This window comes from Ambystoma mexicanum, chromosome 2p (assembly GCF_040938575.1).
Source record: "Ambystoma mexicanum isolate Mex_15411 chromosome 2p, UKY_AmexF1_1, whole genome shotgun sequence".
In the NCBI taxonomy this organism is placed as follows: Eukaryota; Metazoa; Chordata; class Amphibia; order Caudata; family Ambystomatidae; genus Ambystoma; species Ambystoma mexicanum.
The window spans coordinates 1,227,011,642-1,227,033,649 of record NC_090923.1 but is presented as its reverse complement, the minus strand read 5'-3'; the positions used below and the strand labels follow the sequence as shown (position 1 = coordinate 1,227,033,649).

The window sequence follows — 22,008 nt, the reverse complement described above, 5'->3', positions numbered from 1 at the left end:
ATGTGAGCAGGACCCTCCTCCTGTAGGTGTGAAACAATACAGTTGATGTCATGTACATGGGCCAATTGACAATCCACCTCCCCATTGATCTCATTGGCCTCTTGAACTGTGAAGGTCGGCGGAGGATAATCCCGAGCCCGTCCTGCTATCAGAGGATCAGCGCCACCCACCATTAAGATATCGTCTTGGTCCATATGATCGAGAGGAGGCTGGCTCTGAGCCCCACCCTCTAACGGAGTTACTGTGCCAGCTGCCAAAATAACCAGTGCATTCGAGTCAGGTACAACTTCCTTCTCTGGAGATGCCATTTCCACCTCGAATGAGGTTGACATTGATGGTAACGATTTTTTATTAGATGGCAGCAGGGGCAGAGTAGTATTGGCTATTTTATTCCCTTGTTTCTTACCAGCGCCTTTGGGGAAATTATCAGACTTTTTACTGCTTCTCAATGCCCGACCCATTGCCTTTTCCTAATCACCAACTAGAAAGGGCAGGATGCTTCAATCACAACAACTATATTCCTCCCACAAGATGTAACACGTCAATAAGTGTTCAAACAGATGAATCACCGGAAGTTAACTTCCCACAACAACTTTCGCAAACGCCTTTACAAGCGTACGCCACCGCTGCTATAGAGCAATCAATCCCCACACAGTGTTGATATCTAATAGTAACAACTCAACATGGGTTGGGAGCGCCAGACTCAAAATACAAAGCAAAACAAGGCAAAGAGTAAGTGCACCCTTTCGTAACCTGAACATGGATGATAGTGTCGCCCTAATCAGATCTTGTTACATGCATTTAAGTCACGTGCTCACTACAGGGTGCAATTCAGTACATAATCTGCTGTGGTTCTTGACTTCCGCATCACAAGTCAAGCCGGGCCACCACAACCTCCTATTTTTGCTTCACTTTAGTAAAGCCCCAGATCGAACTCCACAAACTTGCCCAAGACACCCGTTTTAGGCAAAGACGGCAAGAGTAATATTGACAATGCGCAAGAGATTTCTCAAGCACAGGTTTCTCAAGCAAGAGGTTTCTCAAGCAAAGCCAACCCCTGACAGGTTCAAAGGCCTAGGGCCCGCAGTCACCTGCCAACAGGGAATACAAGATGCTTCCAGAGGACTGGCAAGAATGACTTTTCCCCTTACCAGCTGCACCACATCCTAATGACCGAGAGTTCAAAGGCACGAGGCCCACAATCACCCTCTGGCCTAGGATAGGAGTGCACGCTAGGATATAAGATTCTGACCATACGTTAGCAATGTATGCACCAAACAAGCAGTAAAGCTACTAGCTCGCTAATTACTTGCTGCGAGCTTTTAAGTCAAAGTCCAGGCAAAGTCCAGGCTAAGAAAGGGTTCAAAGGCCTATAGCCCACAGTCACCCTTTTTCAAATAACCTCCAGACTTCACTGTTGATTCTCCACAGAGGGTTGCAGGTATAACTCCCCTCGACGCCTTACAGCCGAGGGGAAACAGTAGATTCAGCACAAAGTTATGAGCGTCTGCTCTCCTCATTAGCAGGTGCCACAAGGGCGGAACTTGGGGCAGTAAATAGCTGAAATAGTTCGCACGTGGCGGGCTTAGCGCAGCTTCTCCTAGCACCCACCTACACCAAGGGAGAACACGGAGCAAACCTAACGAGGCGCGATCAAGTTTTTGCAAGTGCATGACCCAAGAGGTGTCCAATTACAAAGAAAATCTTTGGATCTTCACTAGTCATTCAAAACATCAGGGGAAGGCAGGACCCAATTCCAAAAGTTGCTGTCCTTCACGGAATTTTCTTAAAGTCTCAAAAAGTCTTACCAGATAGGCCAGGAAGGCACCGCAGCACCGCACAACCACCAAACACAAAACACACTGCTGGCACACCGCGCCGCGCTCCGCGCCTGCGCGGTGTGTTTATAGTGCACAAGTCCAAGTTGATGGAAATAGAAAGCGGACTTCGTAGACGGTAGACGCTCCACACAAATGCTGAAGGCAGGTAGATAGAAAGTAGCGTCCTTCCCTACAGGCTCCACAAAACACACTGCTGGCACATTCTGATTTTATTAATTTCTTCAGGAACGGTGTGATTTTGCACCTACTTTTGCAGTTTTGGTAGGTGTCATTTTTTCCACTTCCCAATTCAACACCTGACTCTTAGTGCTATTCAGGTTCTCGGTGCTTTTTAGGGTCAGGCAGGCCCTGGGCACATCCTCTCGCCTCAGTTCCTGTGCCTTCTCTTTTTGCTCTGACCACACAGCACATTGACCCATCCTTTTCTTTGGGTCCACAACACACTCCTTGCCATTCTGAATCAGGGAGGGGGTAAACTGGGGGGCCCCAAGCCACCCATCTTCCCCCCTGCAGTGATATTTTGCTTTCCCGATTCACTTCGTCTAGTGGGGGTCTGAACCGTTCTATTTCCCTCACTTAGTGCACAAACTCATTCTCGTCCTCACAAGGGAGCGGGTTTAACAAGGAAGCATTTGCATGCCCTGGACCCTTCACGAGAGGCACAAGTTCAGCAGTCCCGCGTCCAACACCCACTCGGTATAGATCCTGGCTGCTAAGATTAGCCACCTCTACCGGCCCATTTTTAGTCAAGGGATTCCGTGCCACACAAAATGCTGGAGGCTCCACACAACCTCGCAAAAGCCAGGAGTGTATACTCCCATAGCTACGCTTAGGGACTTAATTTCAGAGGTGGTGGTGAACACCGCAAATTCAGTAAGTTTACAAAGGAGGGGGAGTAAGTCAATCAGGCTCAAGCCGTTGTTCAAAATGTTGTGGGTTGCGAGGGACCAGGGGGCTCTTACCTCACTCTTCGGTCGGCAGGGTCACACGCCTCCACTGGCCTTGAACAGGCACTAGAACATGATCCGCCGACGGCAGCACGCCTCACACTGCCACTTCTTAGCTTTCCACCCTCATCCGCCATACCAACGGAGGGCAGTGAGCTACAGAGCCTTCTCCGCTGACTCCCGGCTGACTGGCAAGTGACTGGACTCGCCTGTCGGCGCCACACAGTGGCCTTTTATTAATCTCCTAAAGCACAGTCACAGGCAGCTCTGAGGCAGTTCTCCACCACATCCAACAGCACAATATGATTTTCAATGCAGCTTTCTCTCCGGTCATAAAAACAGACCTCGCACCATTCTCAGGCTTTATGCGAGTGACTGGACTTGCCGCCAGTGCTCCGCGTTAACCAGTGGCCATTTGTGAATTTCTTAAAGAAAAGTCATAGGCAGCTAATGAGGCAGTTCTCCAGCAAATCCAATGGCACAATGTGATACTTTCTCTCCAGTCAGAATATCTTACTGTAGGACAAATATGTCTTGTTGATAGTGGAATATTCGACAATAAGGAAGAAATATTGCGCCCAACCAGTGACCCATAAACGACATTTTACATTTAGAGTTAAAAACCCAAAACCACTCAACATAACAAAATAAAAGCATTAAGACTTCTTACCCAAGAACTCCATAAACCCCTGGATTATGACTCTATAAACCATAAAGACCTCTCACTCACGGTAAAGGGAAAGGTTACCAAGTGGCCCATTTGCGTGAAATAGATTCCTCTATGTGTGAAAAGATACAACTACTGAAACTCGTGACCGATAAGATTCAACAATCAATCTACAGCAAGGACTTAATGAACATCTTCTACCATGTGCTTTTTGTGACTCCCTCATTTCTGTTAATGAATTGGTAGATTTGCTTTGATTAAAAAAAAAAAGCTAGCAAAAATATTGTTTTAAGGTAAAGCATCCACGATGGTCAGTGGCAGAAAGGACACCCAATAGCCAAGGGTGGGGGAAGGTGCTGAAGGCCAAAGGGCAGGTGTGTCTCCAAGGCTGGTCGATATGAGCACGTGCAGTTAAAGAAGTTTGTAATGGTCAATCTCAGAGGAAATAGTACAATAGTAAAGGGTACAGAAAGGAGTCAAAAGAGGAGGTGGGGTACGGCTGCAAGCACGAGGTAAGGGACAGTGCACTAAGGCAAAAGAAGGGCAGGCACGGTGGTCAAGGTCAGTCATGCAACGGATCACCACTTTGTGTGAGTTAATGAGAAGTGGACACACTGACTGAAGAACAACGACGATGGCATGCCCAGGGGCGATATGGAAGCATAAAGGGAGAGTAACGGGGTGTGTGGGCAAGGGCGAAAAGGGGGTCTGGACTGTTTAGAGAAGCAAAAGGGATGTGATCGTCATAGTGAAGCAGTGGCGCAAGAGCTCAAAGGGAGCTTGGGAGCAACAGGCAAGAAGCGACAATGGGGCAAGACGCCTCAAGGCAGACAGTAGCCAACAAAGCTGAACATCAGCCAAGGAAGGGTAGCAATGGCGCAGGGCAGAAACAAGGAGGGGCAAGGGTAAAGACCGGATAAGAGCAAAGAACAAAGAGGAGCGACTAGCAAGTGTGAGGGACAGCACGTTCCACACAATTTCAACCATTGTTTTCCTTCACCTTAGGGCTGTCTCCTCCAGACGCATCCGCTTGCTGTTCTGATGCAGCCTTTGCTGCGAACTCTGCTGCCAGCTGCAGATCTGAGGCGATGTTCCGGAAACGATAACCTGAGGATCCAGCTCCACGAGGACTTGCAGGACAGGAGTTGGGCACGCTGAAATTGAAAAGAGAACCATGATAAATGAAACGGTCTTTTTATGCAACAGATGCATCGGAGGGAGGAGCATATTTAATTTAAAACAAAAGGGCTTTCATTTGACACGGTTCATTTGTTCAGATATGCTGAAGACCAAGTTAAAATAAAAAATAAGTAACCCATTCAACACAAGTTAGTACTGTGCAGTCATTTTCAGGAGAAAAACCATGTCAATTTACGTGGGATACAGAAACAAAGCCCACCAGATTATATTGACCACCGATTTCTGCTAATTTATGTCAAATTTGAACCTTTGACTAGACGCAAAAGCTTTGAGAATTGTGTAGGGTATTTCCCGACGATTTTATTATAAAGTGCAACCTGAACTAGCTAGGCAACTCGAAGCACTAAAATTCCAACAGGTGGCGCTCAAGGAACATGGCATGAGCAGATAAATTGAGAAATGCAAACCGGAACCAATCAAATGGCTCGTGATCGACAAATGTAAACATTACATTTCGTAAAAGCATTCTTGTGCTAATCGCAGTTGACATAGACTCTATATATCATGGTTTAATAACATTTCAAACCTTATCTCCCTTTACAAAAAAACACAGAAGTTCTATGTGAATACCATTTCCTGGGGGTTTAAAACGCTTTGAAATAAGACCGGTACAACTAAACGGTATGTGCATTTTAAATCCACCTTAGAGTATACCAGCGAAATGCCCAGTTAAATTCATTCATGAATGTAAAGTTCCACAGAAGGCCAATAACCAATTTCCGTGCACGCTGCATTAAACAGACGAAAAAACGCTAAAAGGACTGCGCGGCATTAAAATAGTATAAACTCTAGTAGAAGTTAATCAACGTAAGTGAGTGACAATCGTTACTTTAAAAAAGATCACATTTTCTTGGCCAGTGCTGCTAGAGGAAGATATTTTACGCTGCCGTGAGCGGGATTGGAGTTTATAATAGCGCCGTGATCCTAAATAAACATCAAACAGGAAAGCGTTGCGTGTTTATATTGCGTGGAAAGCAGTATTACTAGATCCACATACAATGGCCGCCATTGTGCAGTGCGCTTTTTTGGCATGCTCAACTCAGCACTAAATCAACTATCGCCAATGTGTGTCCTCTGCCATCAATTTTTCAATTGGGTAGACAAGTTAATGTAGCATTCTGAGACCCGGGAGTTTTGCCGATATTTTGGTTTATCTTGTAGCCATTTTTTGGAGCTGTTCATTGGATAATCTGTTTGAGATAGATAATAAGGAAGAAGTTACTTACCTGTAACTCTTGTTCTCCAGCATGGGTCTGACATGGATTCACATGCTCATGAATATTCCCGTCAGTCTGGGAATCCTTGGTAAAGAAAAAAAATCAGTTTCAGTTTCGTTTCTGAACTGCCTTTCTCCTAATAAGCAATCACTGGTCTCTGGGTCATACTGCCCTCTACCTAAGACCCTCCGCTGGCAGCCATCTTCAGATTTAGTAGCACTTAAAGTGGCAGTAGGACCAAGAAAAGAGCTGCAGAGGGGTAGGAGGGAGGGTTCGCATATGAATCCATGCCAGATCCATGCTGGAAAACAACAGTTACAGGTAAGTAACTTGTTCCTTCTCCGGCATGGGGCCTGGCATGGATTCACAGGCTCATGAATATAAGAATACATAGCAGTACACACATGCACAACCACAGGAGGTGGCAAGGCTCAACATTAAGCATTTCATCAACTCAACATTAAGCAACTCTTACCTCCTCACCAGGCCCACCTTCAGGCGAACAGGTTGCGCAGCACTGCCTGGCCGACTCAGGACTCCTCCATGGAATCCCAGTCGACGCAGTAAAATCTTGTGAAGGTGTGCGTAGAACTCCACGTAGCAGCCCTGCAGATGTCCATCAAGGGCACACCAGACAAGAACGCTGTGGTAGCAGCGATCGCTCTGGTCGAATGGGCTCTCGGACAGCCGGGCAACGGTCGGTTTGCCAACCGGTGACATTGCATGATGCAGCCGGAGAGCCATCTGGAAATGGAAGCCTTCGAGGGGGCCTTCCCTTGGTTCACAGGTCCAAAGTTCACAAACCGCTGTGATGTCTTCCGAAGGGTCTTCGTGCGGTCCACGTAGAACTTCAGCGGTCTAGCCACATACAGCGAGTGCAAAGTACTCTCGGCCGGCGACAAAGGCAACGGGAAAAAAACAGGTAACACCAAGGGCTCATTGAGGTGGAAGTCCAACGGCACCTTGGGCATGAAGGAGGGGTGCGTCCTCAGCACTACCCTCGTCTCGTGGAATGTTGGGTATGGAGGTTTACAGGAGAGGGCCTGGGTCTCTCCCACTCGTGCGGAGTTGATGGCCACAAGAAACGCCGTCTTCCATGATAGGAACTTCAACGGTGCCGAATGCAGAGGATCGAATGGCGGGCCCATGAGCCTGCTCAGCACCACGTTGAGCTCCCATGCCGGGACCGGAGCCTTCACCGGCGGGAATGACCGGAACAGTCCTTTCAGGAACTCCTTCAGCAGACGATGGGACCACAGAGATGATCGCCCCAGAGTTCTGGTGTAGAGGGAAATCACAGCTAGATGGATCTTGGAGGTATGAGCTAGCCCCGCCTTGGCCAGCAACAGTAGGTACGGCAGCACTTGATGGGCCGTAATCCGCAGAGGGTTAATCTTCTGTGCACAGCACCAGACAGAGAACCTCTTCAATTTGTGTCCATAGCACTTGAGAGTCGAGGACGCCCTGGCCTTTGCAAGCACCTCCTTGCAGTCCGCCGGGAGCCGGAATATCGAACCCTCCAAACTCTAGTGCTGCAGGAGCCAGGCCTGCAAGTTCAGCAACCCTGGGTATGGTGGAGAATGACGCCTCCTTCTCTGGGGAGAAGATCCGCCTCCGTCGGCAGTTTGACTGGGGAGGGACGCCGACATGTCCAGAAGGTCCGGGAATCAGATCTGCCTCGGCCACGCCGGTGCGACGAGGATCATCCTGCACCAGGACCGTCTGAGTTGGTTGATGAGTCACAGCAGCAACGGCAATGGTAGGAACGCATACAGGAACATGCCGTCCCAGGGGAATGAGAAGGCATCGCCCATGCTCCCCGGGTGGGGAAATCTGCTGGCGAACCTCCGGCACTTGGCGTTCGTTGCCATCGTGAATAGGTCGATCTGGGGATTGCCCCATCGTTGGAATAGGAGATCCACTTGATCCTGCCGCAGTTCCCACTCGTGGCAAGAGCGCAGCTCCCTGCTGAGTGAGTCGGCAATGGTGTTCTTTATTCCTGCCAGGTGGAAGGGTACCAGGAACATCCCTTTGTGTGACGCCCCAGTGCCAAAGATCCTGGGCTTCGTTGGATAGGGCTGGGGATCTGGTGACTCCCTGCACCACCACAATGTAGAACATCGTGGTGTTGTCGGTGAAGATCCTTACCACCTTGCCCTTGAGGGGCGGAAGGAACGACCCGAGGGCCCAGAACACGGCTCGGAGCTCTAGGACGTTGATGTGTAGTGACCTCTCCTCCGGGAGCCAAAGGCCTCTTGCGTGGAGATCTCCGGTGTGCGCTCCCCATCCCTCCAGGGAGGCGTCCTTCGTCACGGTCTCCTGATGTGCCGGGGTCTGGAAGTCCATGCCCGCCGCCAGATGCGCGCGGGTGCCCCACCACCGGATCACTTGGCAGAAGGCCTCGTTGAGCGAGATCCTGTCTTCGAAGCTGCCTGCCACTTGCATCCAACGGGCGTCGAGGAACTCTTGCAGTGGACGCATCCACAGGCGCACGAGGTAGATGCACACGGACATCATGCCGTGCAGGTACTTTATGTACCTCACCCTGGCCGCGTCCATGGTGTACAGCCGTTGCACCTTGCCCAGGATGGCCTTCGTCCTTTCCTCCGACGGAGAAGCCAATCGCGCCACTGTGTCGAGCCTGGCTCCCAGGAACAGGACGACTTGCGACGGTACCAAGGGGGACTTCGCGAAGTTGATCGAGAATCCCAGATCTGTGAGCAGTTGGATGGTCTTCGCTGTGTGCATGAAGTCGAGTTCTCTTGTCTTTGCTCAGATGAGCCAATCGTCCAGGTAGGGGTAGACGTGGATCTCCTGCAGGCGCAGCCGCCCTGACGCCCCTGATGCTAGGCCCTTGGTGAACACCCTGGGTGCCGACATCAATCCAAAGGGAAGGGCCTTGAACTGATAGTGTCGCCCTTGGACCACGAATCGCAGGAACATTCAATGTCCTTTTAGAATGGGGATGTGAAAGTAGGCATCCTCCAAGACCAGCGACGATAGGACGTCGCCTTCCTCCAGCTGTCCCAGCACGTGCTGGAGGGTGACCACCCGGAACTTCTGGGACTTGATGTACTTGTTTAGATGAAGAAGGTCCAGGATGGGTCGCCATCCGCCGGTCTTTTTCCTTATGAGGAATTATCGCAAGTACACTGCGGAGCCCCAGAGCCTCTTTGGGACGAGTTTGATGGCTCCCTTTTTTAGCATCGCTCGTACCTCCAGTAGAAGTTGAGGGACGTGGTTTTCCTTCCTGGCCACAGGTGGAATACTGGGACACTTCCTTAGAAATTCCAGAGTGTGCCCGTGGGTCAGGGCATCCAGCACCTAACGGTCAGTGGAGATGGACTACCACATGCTGACGAATTTTGCCAGCTGGCCTCCCACCGGGCTGCTCAGGTGGGGGCCAGACGCTACGGCCGGTTCAGTGCTGCTTGGCCGCAGCCTTGCCACCTTGACCTCCTTGGCAATGACGAGATCCTCCTGTCTTGCCGCGTCCTCTGTAGGCCTCCTGCAACGAGGAGCGGGACGCCTGGCGGTACGAGGAGCCGCCGCCGAATCCTTTGGAGGCACCTTGCTTGCCTCCGGTGTTCCGAAAGGACGGCCGTCGCTGTTGGAGAACACCCAAGGCCCGAGCCGTCTCCGTGTCTGCCTTGGTGGCCTGCGGTGACCGGTCTACTGTCTTGCCAAACAGGTTGTTCCCATCGAAGGGCATGTCCAGAACCCTGGTCTGAACGTCCTGGCGGAAATCGGTCGCCTTGAGCCAGCCACGCCAACAAAGGCAAACGCCGTTGCCCATCTAGCGAAAAACGGTGTCAGCAATGTCCGTGGCCACTGTAATCGCCACCTCACCTTCCTGTAGGATCTCCAGGGCCTCAGCCCTCTTGCCGTCTGGGGGAGGCGGCGGGGGAGTCCAGCAGGGGAGCGATCTTAAACCACAGCTCACTGTCGTAGCGTGCCACGATCGCGAGGGTGTTGGCCGCTTTGATCGTCGTCGCCGCAGACGAGATGACCTGCCGTCCCATGGCGTCCAGTTTCTTCCCCCTCGCCGTCTGGCGGGGATGTCGAAGCCGTCGCCCCCGCAGCTTTCTGCTTGGCTGCCGCGGAGATGACCGAATCCGCGGACGGTTGAGCCCTAAGGTACATGGGGGGCGTAGTCCGGGACCCAGTACTTCTTCTCGTACCGGACTCTCTTAGCAGGAGCTGTGGACAGGTTCTTCAGGAGCATCAGCCCCTCGTCCCAGATGTCGTCCAGTAATGAACTGAGAGGACCGTCTTCCTCTTGGCCTCACACCATTGGTAGAGGAATCCTGCCTTCTTCTGCTCTTCGGGGCAGAGCTGGAAAAGCTTGGATGCCCTGGCGATCATGACGTGGAAAGAGACAATTTTGTCGGGCGGGGAGGCCCGAGGGGGTGGTGAAGGAAGGTCCATTCCGCCGTCTCTGTTCCCGTCTCATCCCTCGGACCAGGGGAAGGAGATGAAGGTTCAGAAGGCTGGAAAGGAGGGGGGATGTGTTCTCCTCCGCTTGCTTGGTGGACTTTCCGACGGTCCAGGCTCCGCTGGATCGTCCATCGGCGGTAAGGTCAACCTTGTCCTCATCTCCGTACACAAGGCCAGAATCGCCATCAAGATCGCCCCCGAGTTGTCTTGTGGCATAGGCACCGGCTGCGACGGGAGCAACGGTTGGGGAGCAGGCTCCGTCCCCTCCACGGCTCTCGGTTCCTTGTCGGCACCGCTGTCGCTTTCTTCGGCCGCCTCGTCGGGATCCCTCCCGTATGACCAGGCCTCCTAGGACATCTTGTTCAGGATCTTTGCAACACCTGCCAGTTCCTCTTCAGAGGCTGAATCTGTGCCTGATGGCCACCGGGCGCCCCCCACCTCTTTTTCCACCTGGGGTTTTACGGGGGTCTTATCGATGGGCTGAAAAGAGGATTCCCTCCGCGGTGGCAGGGAAACTCTAGGCCCTGAGGTCGCCTCCACTGGGGTAGCCTTCCGCAGGCTTCGCCAGGGAGGCCACGACTCCCTCAATGGAGGTCTTAACCGGATGAATCCGGGCCTTCACGACCTTGGGCACGCCTGAGGCCTTCACCTGGGGGGCAGGGTCACCGCCTCACACACCCTGGGTTGTCTCCGTCAGGATCAACCAGGGCTTCTCCCGAAGCTTACCCGGGTTCTCCGATTTTCTCTTCCCCAAGCCAGAGCGTTGGCTCATGGTTGATGGCGTCGGTGATGATGCACCCTGCTTGGCAGCGGAGGAGCCCAACCGATCGGCGCTCCCGGTGCCCGTGGACTCGCTGTGCTTTGCCTTCTGTTGGGCCCCCATCGCCGGGGTGCCCTCAAAGGTCTTAGAAGACCGAGTGACGACGACTTCTCACCTGCTGCTGGGCTCTTCCCTTCCAGACAGTTACAGTTGGTGAGGCGGATAAGACGATCCTTCATAGTCAGTTCGGACATATTCTTGCAAAACGCACAGTCCTTTTCCACGTGCGTTTTGTCTTCGTGAAGGCAGTAGAGGCATCGAGAATGCTCATCCTCCTTGAAGACATTCTGTAATCCGCATCCAGGGCAGCTCCGGAGCAGCTTGGATCCGGGCGTCGTGTTTCCTTTGTCCTGGGCCATGTCCACACGGGGTAGGCCTCAAAGATCTTCCGGAATCCTCCAAGAAGTGAAACTCGACGGTAATTCCGAACCGGTCCCCGTTGATCAGAAATAGAAACGGTGGAGCTTGAGGCTCGATTGACCGAAAAAAATGAGGTTAAACTCTTTGAAAAATCACGAAACGCAGTAAAAGCTCGAGAGCTATAGCACGAGGACTCTTGAACGTGCGGTAAAAATCTGAAGATGGCTGCCAGAGGAGAGGCTTAGGTAGAGGGCAGTCATTAGCTGGGGGCAGTATGACTCAGAGACCAGTGATTGGTTATTAGGAGAAAGACAGTTCAGAAACAAAACTGATACTCATTTTTTTCTTTACCGAGGATTCCCAGCCTGACGACGGGGAATATTCATGAGCATGTGAATCCATGCCAGACCCCATGCTGGAGAATAATAATGTCCTCATATCACTAATATGTACAAATACAAAAAAGTTCTCTGAGGACTTAAGTTTGAATTTTTTTACAAACCATGAGAAGAAATTGGAGAACCATCAAAAACTCCAACCTGCAAGAACTCCTGGAGCTAAACAAACCACACCCAACATTCATGGAAGAAGATTACCTGGACAAAAAGGTAACCCTGCTGCATTCCTGGATTATGACTGCTATAGACAACATCACCAAAGAAAAACCCTTCGCTTCTTCTAATAAACCGTCTATGTCAAAATGGTTCACCCCACTACTTTGCACCATGAAAAGAAAAAAACGAAGACTAGAACTTGATTGGAAAAAACAAAACGATGCAGCGAACAAACTGAAATTCCTACAACACAACCAGGTTTACAAAAAGGAAACACAAAAAGCAAAGAGGAAACACTACGACAACCGAATCTTCGAAGCACCAAACACCCAAAAAGAGTTCTTCAATATCATAAACGAAATCAAAAACCCTCTGGGAAGTAACAACACACCAACTCCGTCTGCGAAACTCTGCAACGACGTTGCAGAACACTTCAAAAACAAAATCACCAACATCCAACAAACCATTCAAAGCAGACTGTCTGATCTGACCACAACCCCAACCTACACCCGGGAGGAGCACCCAAACAAACTACGAAGCTTTCCAGAAATATTAGTGGAGACATTCGTCAAACTGGTGAATGAAAGCAATAACTCAGGGTCCCCCGAAGACCCATGCCCACCAGACATATACAAATTGATTCTTAAACAAGGAACGCCCATGGAATATCACAGGAACGTCCTCAACCAGTCCATCACAACTGGGAAAGTGCCACAAGCCTTCAAAACTACATACATCAGGCTACTACTCAAAGATACAGCGGGAAACGAAGAGGACCTCTCCAACTACAGACCCATCTCCAACATCCCGTATACAGCCAAGCTGCTCGAAACGTACATATGCAAAACGACCCAAGAGTTTATAGAAGAGCACGTCCTACTAGACCAAGCACAAGTTGGCTTCAGACCACAGAGGAATAGAATCAGCTCTACTCTCAATATGGGACGATCTAAAAATCAACGTAGACTCGGACAACAGCACTGCCTTGATACTCCTAGACCTATCGGCAGCATTTGACAAAGTCGACCATGACACCCTCATAACGAGATTAGAAGGACTTGGAATAACAGACACCGCCCTACTATGGATCAAATCTTTCCTAACAAACCAAACAGAAACTGTATGGATGAAACCCTTCAAATCCAACCCCAGAGACTCCACTTGTGGAGTACCACAAGGATCATCCTTCTCCCCGCAACTATTCAACATCTACCTGGACCTACTGAACAAAATCATCAAAAGACACGGCCTCACTTGCTACAATTACGCTGATGATACACAAATAATCTTCAAAATATAAGACAACCCGGGAAACTCAACGCTAGAAAACTGACTCTGCGATGTATTCTTCTGGATGAACTCCAATTCCCTCAAAATCAACCAAGGCAAAACTGAAATAATCATCGTCACAAAAAATGGAGGAGAAAACCAATTTATCGCTTGGCCAAGGGAACTCAAGACAACCCCAGCACCCTCGGCGATTGTAAAAAATCTGGGGGTTCTAATGGACAATAATCTCACGCTAAAGCCACAAGTAAACGCTCTCCTCAAGAAATGCTTCTTCCTCCTGCGAGCAGCAAAGAGAATCTTACCGTTCTCATCGTTTGCCAACAAAACGACCACCATCATCGCCCTCGTCATGTCCAAAGTAGACTACGCCAATAGCCTATACCTAGGCATGCCTGAACGACTCCTAAAAAACTACAACGCATTCAAAACGCGGCAGCCAGACTACTTCTGAAACTACCCCGAAGAGAACACACAGCACCAGCGCTGAAAACACTACATTGGCTACCAATAAAACAACAAATTAAATTCAAATAAATGTGCATTACGCGCAGAGCAGTACAAAACGAAGGCACTTAGTTCCTAAGAGACAAACTGCGCCTACATCAACCAACAAGAATGCTCAGATCAAGCATAGACATCCGCTTGGAAACAAAGCCCTACAACAAAAGAAAACTTGGAGGATCCTCCTCTCACCAAGCCCCGAAAACCTGGAACAACCTTCCGAAGTACATACACAACACACAAAACCACCTATTATTCAGGAAACTACTCAAAACCTGGCTCTTCACATCATAATTAAAAAGACTAGCCACAGGGGCACCGACACAACTAAAAACATCAATGAGCGTAGAGTGAACGCGATACACACCGATCTATCAGTGGGAAAAATTGAGGTAAATATTCCCAAGATATACTAAAGGACCAAATGGGATACAGTCGCAATACGACCAAAGACAGTAAGCATAGCAAACCAAGACAGAAAGACTAGAACGAATCATCAAGAGGACCATGACCTTAACTATGACCTTACCCAACAGTCATAAGAACAAAACAGAGAGAGAAAGGAAGCACTGCATCACGGGCCCCATTACAATGGGTGAGAAACAGTATGTTTCATCACTACACAATGCCCACCAATACAAAGCAGGAAGCACAATGCCCCACCACACAAAACTACAACTAAACAATAGTCCCAAGGATGCTTGCCCCACGAAAATCAAAGAACCGGTCAGGACAGAAGGACAACACTGCATGCAACACGACCCCGACCCTGAACCATTCAAAGCCTTAACCGACCAGGGTCACACTAGATCACCTGAGAACAAATTTCACCCACCCAGTCCCACACCTGAAGATTAGGTTCAGACGCACCCACCAATTCAAACTATACTCAATAGGAAACAGGTGGATCAGCGCATCACCACCAAAAGAGGTCGGCCCTCGAAGAACCAACAACGTCTGAATCCACAGGTTTACAGCTCTAACAGAATCATAATTACCTGAACCAGGATACAGACCACACTAACCCAACCCTCAATCGTCTGCATACTTAAACCCACACAAAACCACACAACCATCTCTCAACCAGCAATCCGCACGCACTTTACAACACTGCATCAACAATACATAAACTTCACCCACAGCACTCGAGGCCTTCATCCGATCCGATACTAGCACCAAAGCCCAGCATTCGGTGTATACCGAGCTGAAGCTGCCAACAGCACACCACTTCTCCCTTTCTCCTTCTCCCCTCCTCCCGACTAACCCTACCCACCCTTCCTGTTTACAGATCCACCAGAGCGCCTGGGGACCAATTCCATTGGTGACGGTGCGCTATACAAGTACCGCTAACATAACATAACATACCACTAATATGTACAAATACAAAAATCAGTTTCAGTTCTCTTAACTGTCAGCCAAAATGCCTTTATTCGATATAAAAATCATACAAGCAAGCATACAAATATATACAATACATTAAAAGCATGGCAAACACAATTAAAAAAGCTTAATTAAAAAGGGTGGAAACCATTATAATACAATTTTAAAAAATTGACATTAAAATAGAGTTAATAATTCATTAGAAAGAGTAATGCGATATTCCTAAAAACGATTTAATGTTCTAATAGTAAGATAACAAGCAGGTATGGAAAACAATTGTCCTCTTTAACCACGGTCTGTGGATGTACCTGCCGACCAAAGCAACTTGCACTTTGTAATCTTTTTTTTTTTTACACTGACGAATAGCATCAGTCATACTAACACTTATTCATGACAGAATAACAAAGTTACTCACCGTAGTGACAACCTTAGTCCTAGTCCATAGTCCCCTTTCCACCATACCTGTGGGACAATCCGTCCTTCAGGACAGGACCAGAGCACTTTTGTTAAAAAGCATCAAAAATGAAATATTTTGTTCTTCTCTTTTTACGCGGGGAACCGCACGCGGCCATAACCCCGCCCTCCTGAGCTCCGCCCCGCACATCACCCTTCAGTCCTTTTCTATCGCCAGGTCTGTGACCTTTTAAGCAATAATAGAGGATACTCATTAGAGGGGACGGCGGGCGGGCGTATGGAGGAAAGGGGACTATGCACTAGGAGTAAGGTAGTCACTACAGTGAGTAACTTTGTTATACTCCTACGTCCCGTCCCCTTTCCTCCATCCTTGTGGGAGATTCCAAAGCACTCCTCACAGGTAATTCGGGTGGATGGAACCTCCTTACTGAAAAAGGTTGGCCGAGCTCAGGTCCAAGCAGTAATGCTTACAAAAGTCTGATGGGGAAGCCCACGTAGCTGCCTTGGCAATGGTTTCCAAGGGAACATGTTTTTGGAAGACAACAGCAGCCGCTTTGCCACGTACAAGATGGGCATGAATGCCCTTCGGAGGTTGAAGGCCCTGAACGGTATACGCTTCTGAAATGCAGGAAGCAATCCATCGGGAGATAGTAGCCTTAGTTTGAAGCAGGTTTCTCTTTCAGGTCTCCGAACGTAACAAAGAGCTGAAAGGAGCCCCCGAGTTCAGTTGTTCTGTCCAGATAGAACTTCAGAGGTTGTCTGACATCTAAATTGTGTAATACTATCTCGGCATCTGAAGCCGGGTTCGGAAAAAAGACAGGTAATGAGATAGATTGATTCAAATGAAAATCAGTCACTACTTTAGGAAGGAAAGAAGGATGAGTGCGGATGACAACCTTGTCCTCATGGAAGGTGAGGAACGGATGTTCCACTGAAAAGACTTCAGGTTCGCTTACTCTCCTTGCCAAAGTCACTGCAATGAGAAAGGCAACCTTCCATGAAAAGGTACTTTAGATCCGCCGTAGCCATGCATTCAACAGGTTTATGGCATAAGGCGTTGAGGACCACATTTAAATCCCATTTTGGGTGCAGATCGCGTACAGGTGGAAAAAGATGTAATAGACCTGCAAAATGCCTTTTAAGTACTGGTCTGTCAAAGAAAGGGAACAGTTGTCCGTGAACAGATAGGCGGCAATAGCCGACAAGTAAGTCCTACAAGACAACTCATGAATGCCAGAAGATGCCAGATGAGATATGAACAAAAGGATAGTGTCAATCGTAGCATGACTGGGGTCCAGCTGCTTAGCTAAACCCCAGTGGCAAAATCAGAGTCACTTGCTCCTATACTGAGAACTCATAGAGGGTTTCTTGGCCGCTTGGATAATGCGCATATTGTCCTCAGACAAGTTAAATTGTGCTGAGGTCTTGAATTCAGGCACCAGATCGCCAAGCTGAATGATTGTGGGGAGAGGTGCCACATCTGCTGATCGCGCTGGTGAAGCAGGTTGGGAATCAACGGCAGTCTGATCGGAGGACAAACCGGGAGATGCTGAAGTTCCGAAAACCAGAATCTGGCTGGCCACCAAGGAGCTATGAACAGGGGAGTGCAATTTGTTGTAATCCTGAGCTTGAAAAGTGACCGGTGAATCAGAGGAAGAGGCGGAAGGCATATGCCTTCATGTTGTGCCACGGAATCTCGAGAGCATCTCCTAGAGAGGAGGCCCCAAGACCGTTCCTGGATGCAGAGAGAGGGAGTTTCCTGTTTGAAGCAGTTGCAAAGAGGTCCACTTCTGGAGTGTCCCACTGTTGAAAGATGGTGGAGAGGACCTCCGTGTTCAGTTACCACTCGTAGCTGGACGCTGTTTGTCAGCAGAGTGAGTCTGCAGTCACATTGAATTGCCCCGGAATGTGTACCGCCAGTAGCCAAATGCTGTGTTGAATGGCCCATTCTGTTAGGACACTTACCTGGCCTTCTCGTCGCATCCGTCCCCAGACGTGGCAGTTGTACCCATATTACCGGCTTGGGAAGCGTGGCTGTAGGCAGCGGGCCGGCGCTCGACACCTTCGCTTGCATGCGCGAACCTCGCGGGTAACCAGGAACGGGCAGACAAGCTTGTGTTCCAAGCCTCGTTCTGGTGCCCGCTCGGCCGCCACGCATGCGCAGCCCCGCTAGTGTTCCGAGCCTCGCTTTCGTGCCGGACGCTGTAAATAGCGTCCGGCCCTCTACAGATCGCGTCTTAACGCGGTTTGTTCCCCACTTACCGTCGCTTGGTGCCCCTTGCATCAGGTTCCTGCTCCTTGGCTCCTGCTTCCTTGTCCGGTTCCCTGGCCTCTCGGGCAGCCTTAGCTCCTGTTGGGTCCCTTCCTTGTGGTTCCTGCCTTCCAGTTTGCCCTCTCCTCCTGGGTTCATTTCTGTTGGGATTAGTTTCCCTTGGCTCTGTGGCCCTTAGGAGGTTGTGGGTCCCCCCCTCCTGGCTTTCTCCCCTCTCCTTGGGCCTTCCTTTTCCCTGGGTTCCACTCTCTTCCTGATCTCCTTGTTTGCCTGGATCTTCCTTGCCTGTTTGGCTCTGGGTGCCAGCCCCCCTGATTATCAACTGCCTTGGAGGATCGTGCCTGGACATCTTTGAAGACCTTCTCAATCCTCCAGTTTGTGAACCTCTACCGGACCATACCAGCTCAACACCTCATCACCTCCCTGTCAGTGCTTGCACTGTCCCGGCGTCACTTTAATCCGCAGGGAGGTGAGCCAGTGGCGTCGGGAGGTGATTCCAATCCATCCCTGTTCCATTAGGGTTGGGTCGGGGTCGCTTCCTAGCATTACAATTTCTGCATTCTATTTGAAGGTCTACCAGTCTGGCGTCACCAGCGAGACCAGCAACTGAAACTTCAGGTACGCAGCGCTCCAGAGACGCGCAGCTTAACACATTCCCAAATCTGAATGGCAAGGTCCACAAGAGGGGTTGACTTGGTACTACCCTGCTTGTTGATATAAAAAAAAATAAATCGACACCGAGTTGTGCGTGTGGATGCGGACCACCCGGTTCGTGATGGACGGTTGGAAAGCTTTCAGCGCCAGAAATACAGCCAGGAATTTGAAATAATTTATAGATGAGATGCGCAAGAGGAAGAGCAAGAGCAAGTACACACAAGGCCATGAGGCCCAGAAGTCTCTAGAACCACCAAGCCGTCATGTGCTCTGACTGGTTGAGGAGCTGGCACGTGGCGAATAGATCCGCAATCCTGTCGCCGTCAAATGCACCCTGGAGTCGATCGTGTTCCAACGGAAACCCAGGAAAATCAGGTCTTGGGAGACAGTCATGGAAGATTTCCACCAGTTCACCGACAGCCCAAGATGGAACAGGAGCTGGAGGAGAGACTGGCGATTGCTCGAAACAGTCAGTGGACAAGGGCTGTCAGTAGTCCAAATACAGATATACATGAACCGCCTGTGACCGAAGGAAAGCTGCGATAACCGACACCTTTGTGAACACACGCAGCGCCAAGCTGAGACCAAAAGGGAGCACACGGAACGGGAAATGCTACCCTCCCAGGGAAAACCGCAGATATTTTTGATGCGGCCTCCATATTATGATGTGCAAATACGTGTCCTGAAGGTCCACTACACTGAGCCAGTCGCCCTTCCGAAGAGAGGACTGTATTTGGCAGGGTGTGATCATCTTGAACTTCTCTTGGGGGAAGAGAAAGGTTGAACCGGGAAAGGTCGAGGATGGTGCGCAGGCCAGCCTGGATGGGTTTGGGCACTGTGAACAGACGAGAGTAGAAGCCCTCCCCTTGTTCCCCAAGGGGAACAGGTTCCACCGCCGTGAGGTCTAGAAGCTTCTGAACTGCGGCTCTGAGGGAGGGTGTCCCAATCTGTTGGAAGGGAGGGTTGAAGGGTTGGGTGGGGGGGCAAGCGAAAACCCGCTCGAGCGATGGGCAAAACCCACCGATCTTTGTTGATGGTCTGCCATGCCTCCAGATGAGACGAGATTCCTCCTCCGACCGGAGTCTTGTGCGACCGACAAAAATATCATTTTGCAGATTTGTCAGCAGGGAGACTACATGCTCCTGGAGAGGAGGTTGATGGTTGAGAGAAAAACCGACCACGTTGTTGTTTGAGACGGGTGCCGCCAACGGAGGTTCAGTTCTGCGCACCTGGTGGCCCTGAAACCCTCTGAAGCCAGAGAAGGATCGATACCGAGACCCGGACGTCTGTGTATAAGGGGCCTTCGCCGGGGCCTTTGCCAGGACAGACAAAGATTTGGCAGTTTAGGTGCTTGCCTTGGTCTTTGTTAAGTTCCTCATCCATAGAAGAATTAAACAATTATTTGCCATCAAAGGGAAGGTCCAGAACTTTATCTTGAACCTCCTTCGAAAACTGTTGCATGGAGCCATGCCTGGCGGGAGGTGTCCATTCCCACCATAAGGCCTCGAGCTGAGGTATCTACAGGGTGTGCTGCAGCTTCCAGCAGATCCTGTGGCAACACCCTGGCGTCTGACAGACCAGCTCTGAAGTCGGCTAGCCTATCCGCAGGAATACACTCCTGGAAAACCAGCCAACTCCTTCCACAGCCTCATATTAGCTGCAGCCAGGATTAGCTAAGTGTTCGCTTGATGAAGTTGGAGGGCTGAATTGGGAAAGACTTTCTTGCCCAAGGAGTCCAGAATCTTATCTTCCTTGGACAGAATCTGCGCTGCAGATGTTGAGGTCGCAGAGGCCGGCTTGGATTGAAGCGTGGCCGCAGCTACCACCGCCAAGGAAGGTTGCGGACAATACGCCAAGGCTATCTCCTCAGAGGTGTGAAGTCTGTAACGGGCGTCAATTCTCTTATTGATATGCAGCCGATGTGAGGCTTATCCCAAATCTTACGGGCCTCAGCCAAAACGTCCATCTGGAGGAACAGGCTGGTACGCTCTTGTGGTGACAAGGTGAACGCTCCTGAAAGCACCCCTTCCTGCGGAGCAGGTGCCTCGGGTACTGGAATGTCGAGGAGGGCCATCATATCCAGAACCCGGTCATGGAATGCTCTGACAGAGCGGGGCTGCTCATCGCTATCCTTCTCTGCTAAAGTGCTATCCCGTTCTACCGGTGTCTTCTCTATGGGAGACAACAGGGGTAGAGGAGGAAGCACTGGAGGCAGACCAATAGGAAGAGGTGGTACCACCGCAGGAGCCGCCGGGATGGAAGATAGGGCCCGAGGCTCAGGGTAGGTTTCCTTGAAAAGACCCTTAAAATACTCCTTCATAGGGTCAGAGTGCATGAGCCTCTGAAATTTCCAGAAAAAAACATCCTCTGATGAAGGTTTAGGCGCTGGGGTAGGCAGAGGCCTCTCATATGGGCATGCCCCCACAAGCGCAATGAGGATGGTTGCCAGGAAGGCCCACCACCAATCGGGTCCACATAGACCAGTGGAGCAGAAGCAGGTGGAAGCGAGACTGTATGAGACAGCAGCATCCGAGCACGCCAGTTTTAAGAAGGGCACAACAGATTTTTACCTTCCACCTGAGGTGAAAAAGGCTGCTCAGCCCCAAAAAGAAGATTCCCAGCACCCGCTGTCGAGAATGTAGGTGTAAGGGAAGAATCCAAAATAGCCATTGTGGACCACAAGGGTTGGACCGCCATTTTTTGTCGATGCCTAAAGAGAACTGCGTCACATGTGCAGATGAGGCAACCGTCTGCTCAGGCTGGTCAGGGGACTTAAGTAACACCTAAGCCTTGACACAAGGATCCTCGTCAGAGCCGGTACTGGGGGATCTCGGATGTTTACTGGACATCTTGGAGGCCGCCCCAAAATTAGACTCCAGAAGAACAACCTCGGCAGTGCCGGTAATAGAGAAATTACGGTTTATGACCACCCTCTTTGCCCCCTCAACAGACCCGGTATCACTGCGTCCCTGAGCGTGTGAACGCTGAGGAATCACCCTTACAGACAAGACCTTCAGAGCGGGTCTCTCGGTTTTGTCGGTACAGACCTTAGCCTCAAAAAGAGGAACCTCTGGTTTCGTCCTGGTATGTGTAGCTCCCTCATGAGGGGTCTCAAGCCTTGGCTTGGTACAGAAAGCTCTAGAAAAGGAGGCCTCAGGCTGTAGCCCAGTGTCTGTTGAAAGCTCCAGAAACTGAGACCTCGGAGCGAACACCGGTGTCCAAAGCCACAGATGAACTGGGCTGAAGTTTAGCACCTGACAGGTGAACCTCTGACCATGGTGCGGTCTTGGCAGGTCCGTCGTGGGAACCCTCGGAGAAAACTCTGGTACACCTATCAGGCCTGCGAGGCACCTCAGGGGAAACCCTGGTGGTAGAGCTGCTCAAGCCCCTCCCTGACTGAGTAGACCCCGGGAAGAAGTACCTCTGGCCAGGGCGCCCTAAAAAGTAAGGAACT

General features: G+C 50.4%; 1 protein-coding gene across 1 annotated transcript in view; it reads right to left on the bottom strand.

Annotated features, from left to right (window-relative positions):
• FOXK1 (forkhead box K1) overlaps positions 1 to 22,008 on the bottom strand; it is a 763,857-nt gene that overhangs the window by 310,564 nt on the left and 431,285 nt on the right. Inside the window, exon 3 of the mRNA XM_069645513.1 lies at positions 4,456 to 4,609. Coding sequence (XP_069501614.1) covers positions 4,456 to 4,609 — 154 coding nt within the window. The remainder of the gene's footprint in view (positions 1 to 4,455; positions 4,610 to 22,008) is intronic.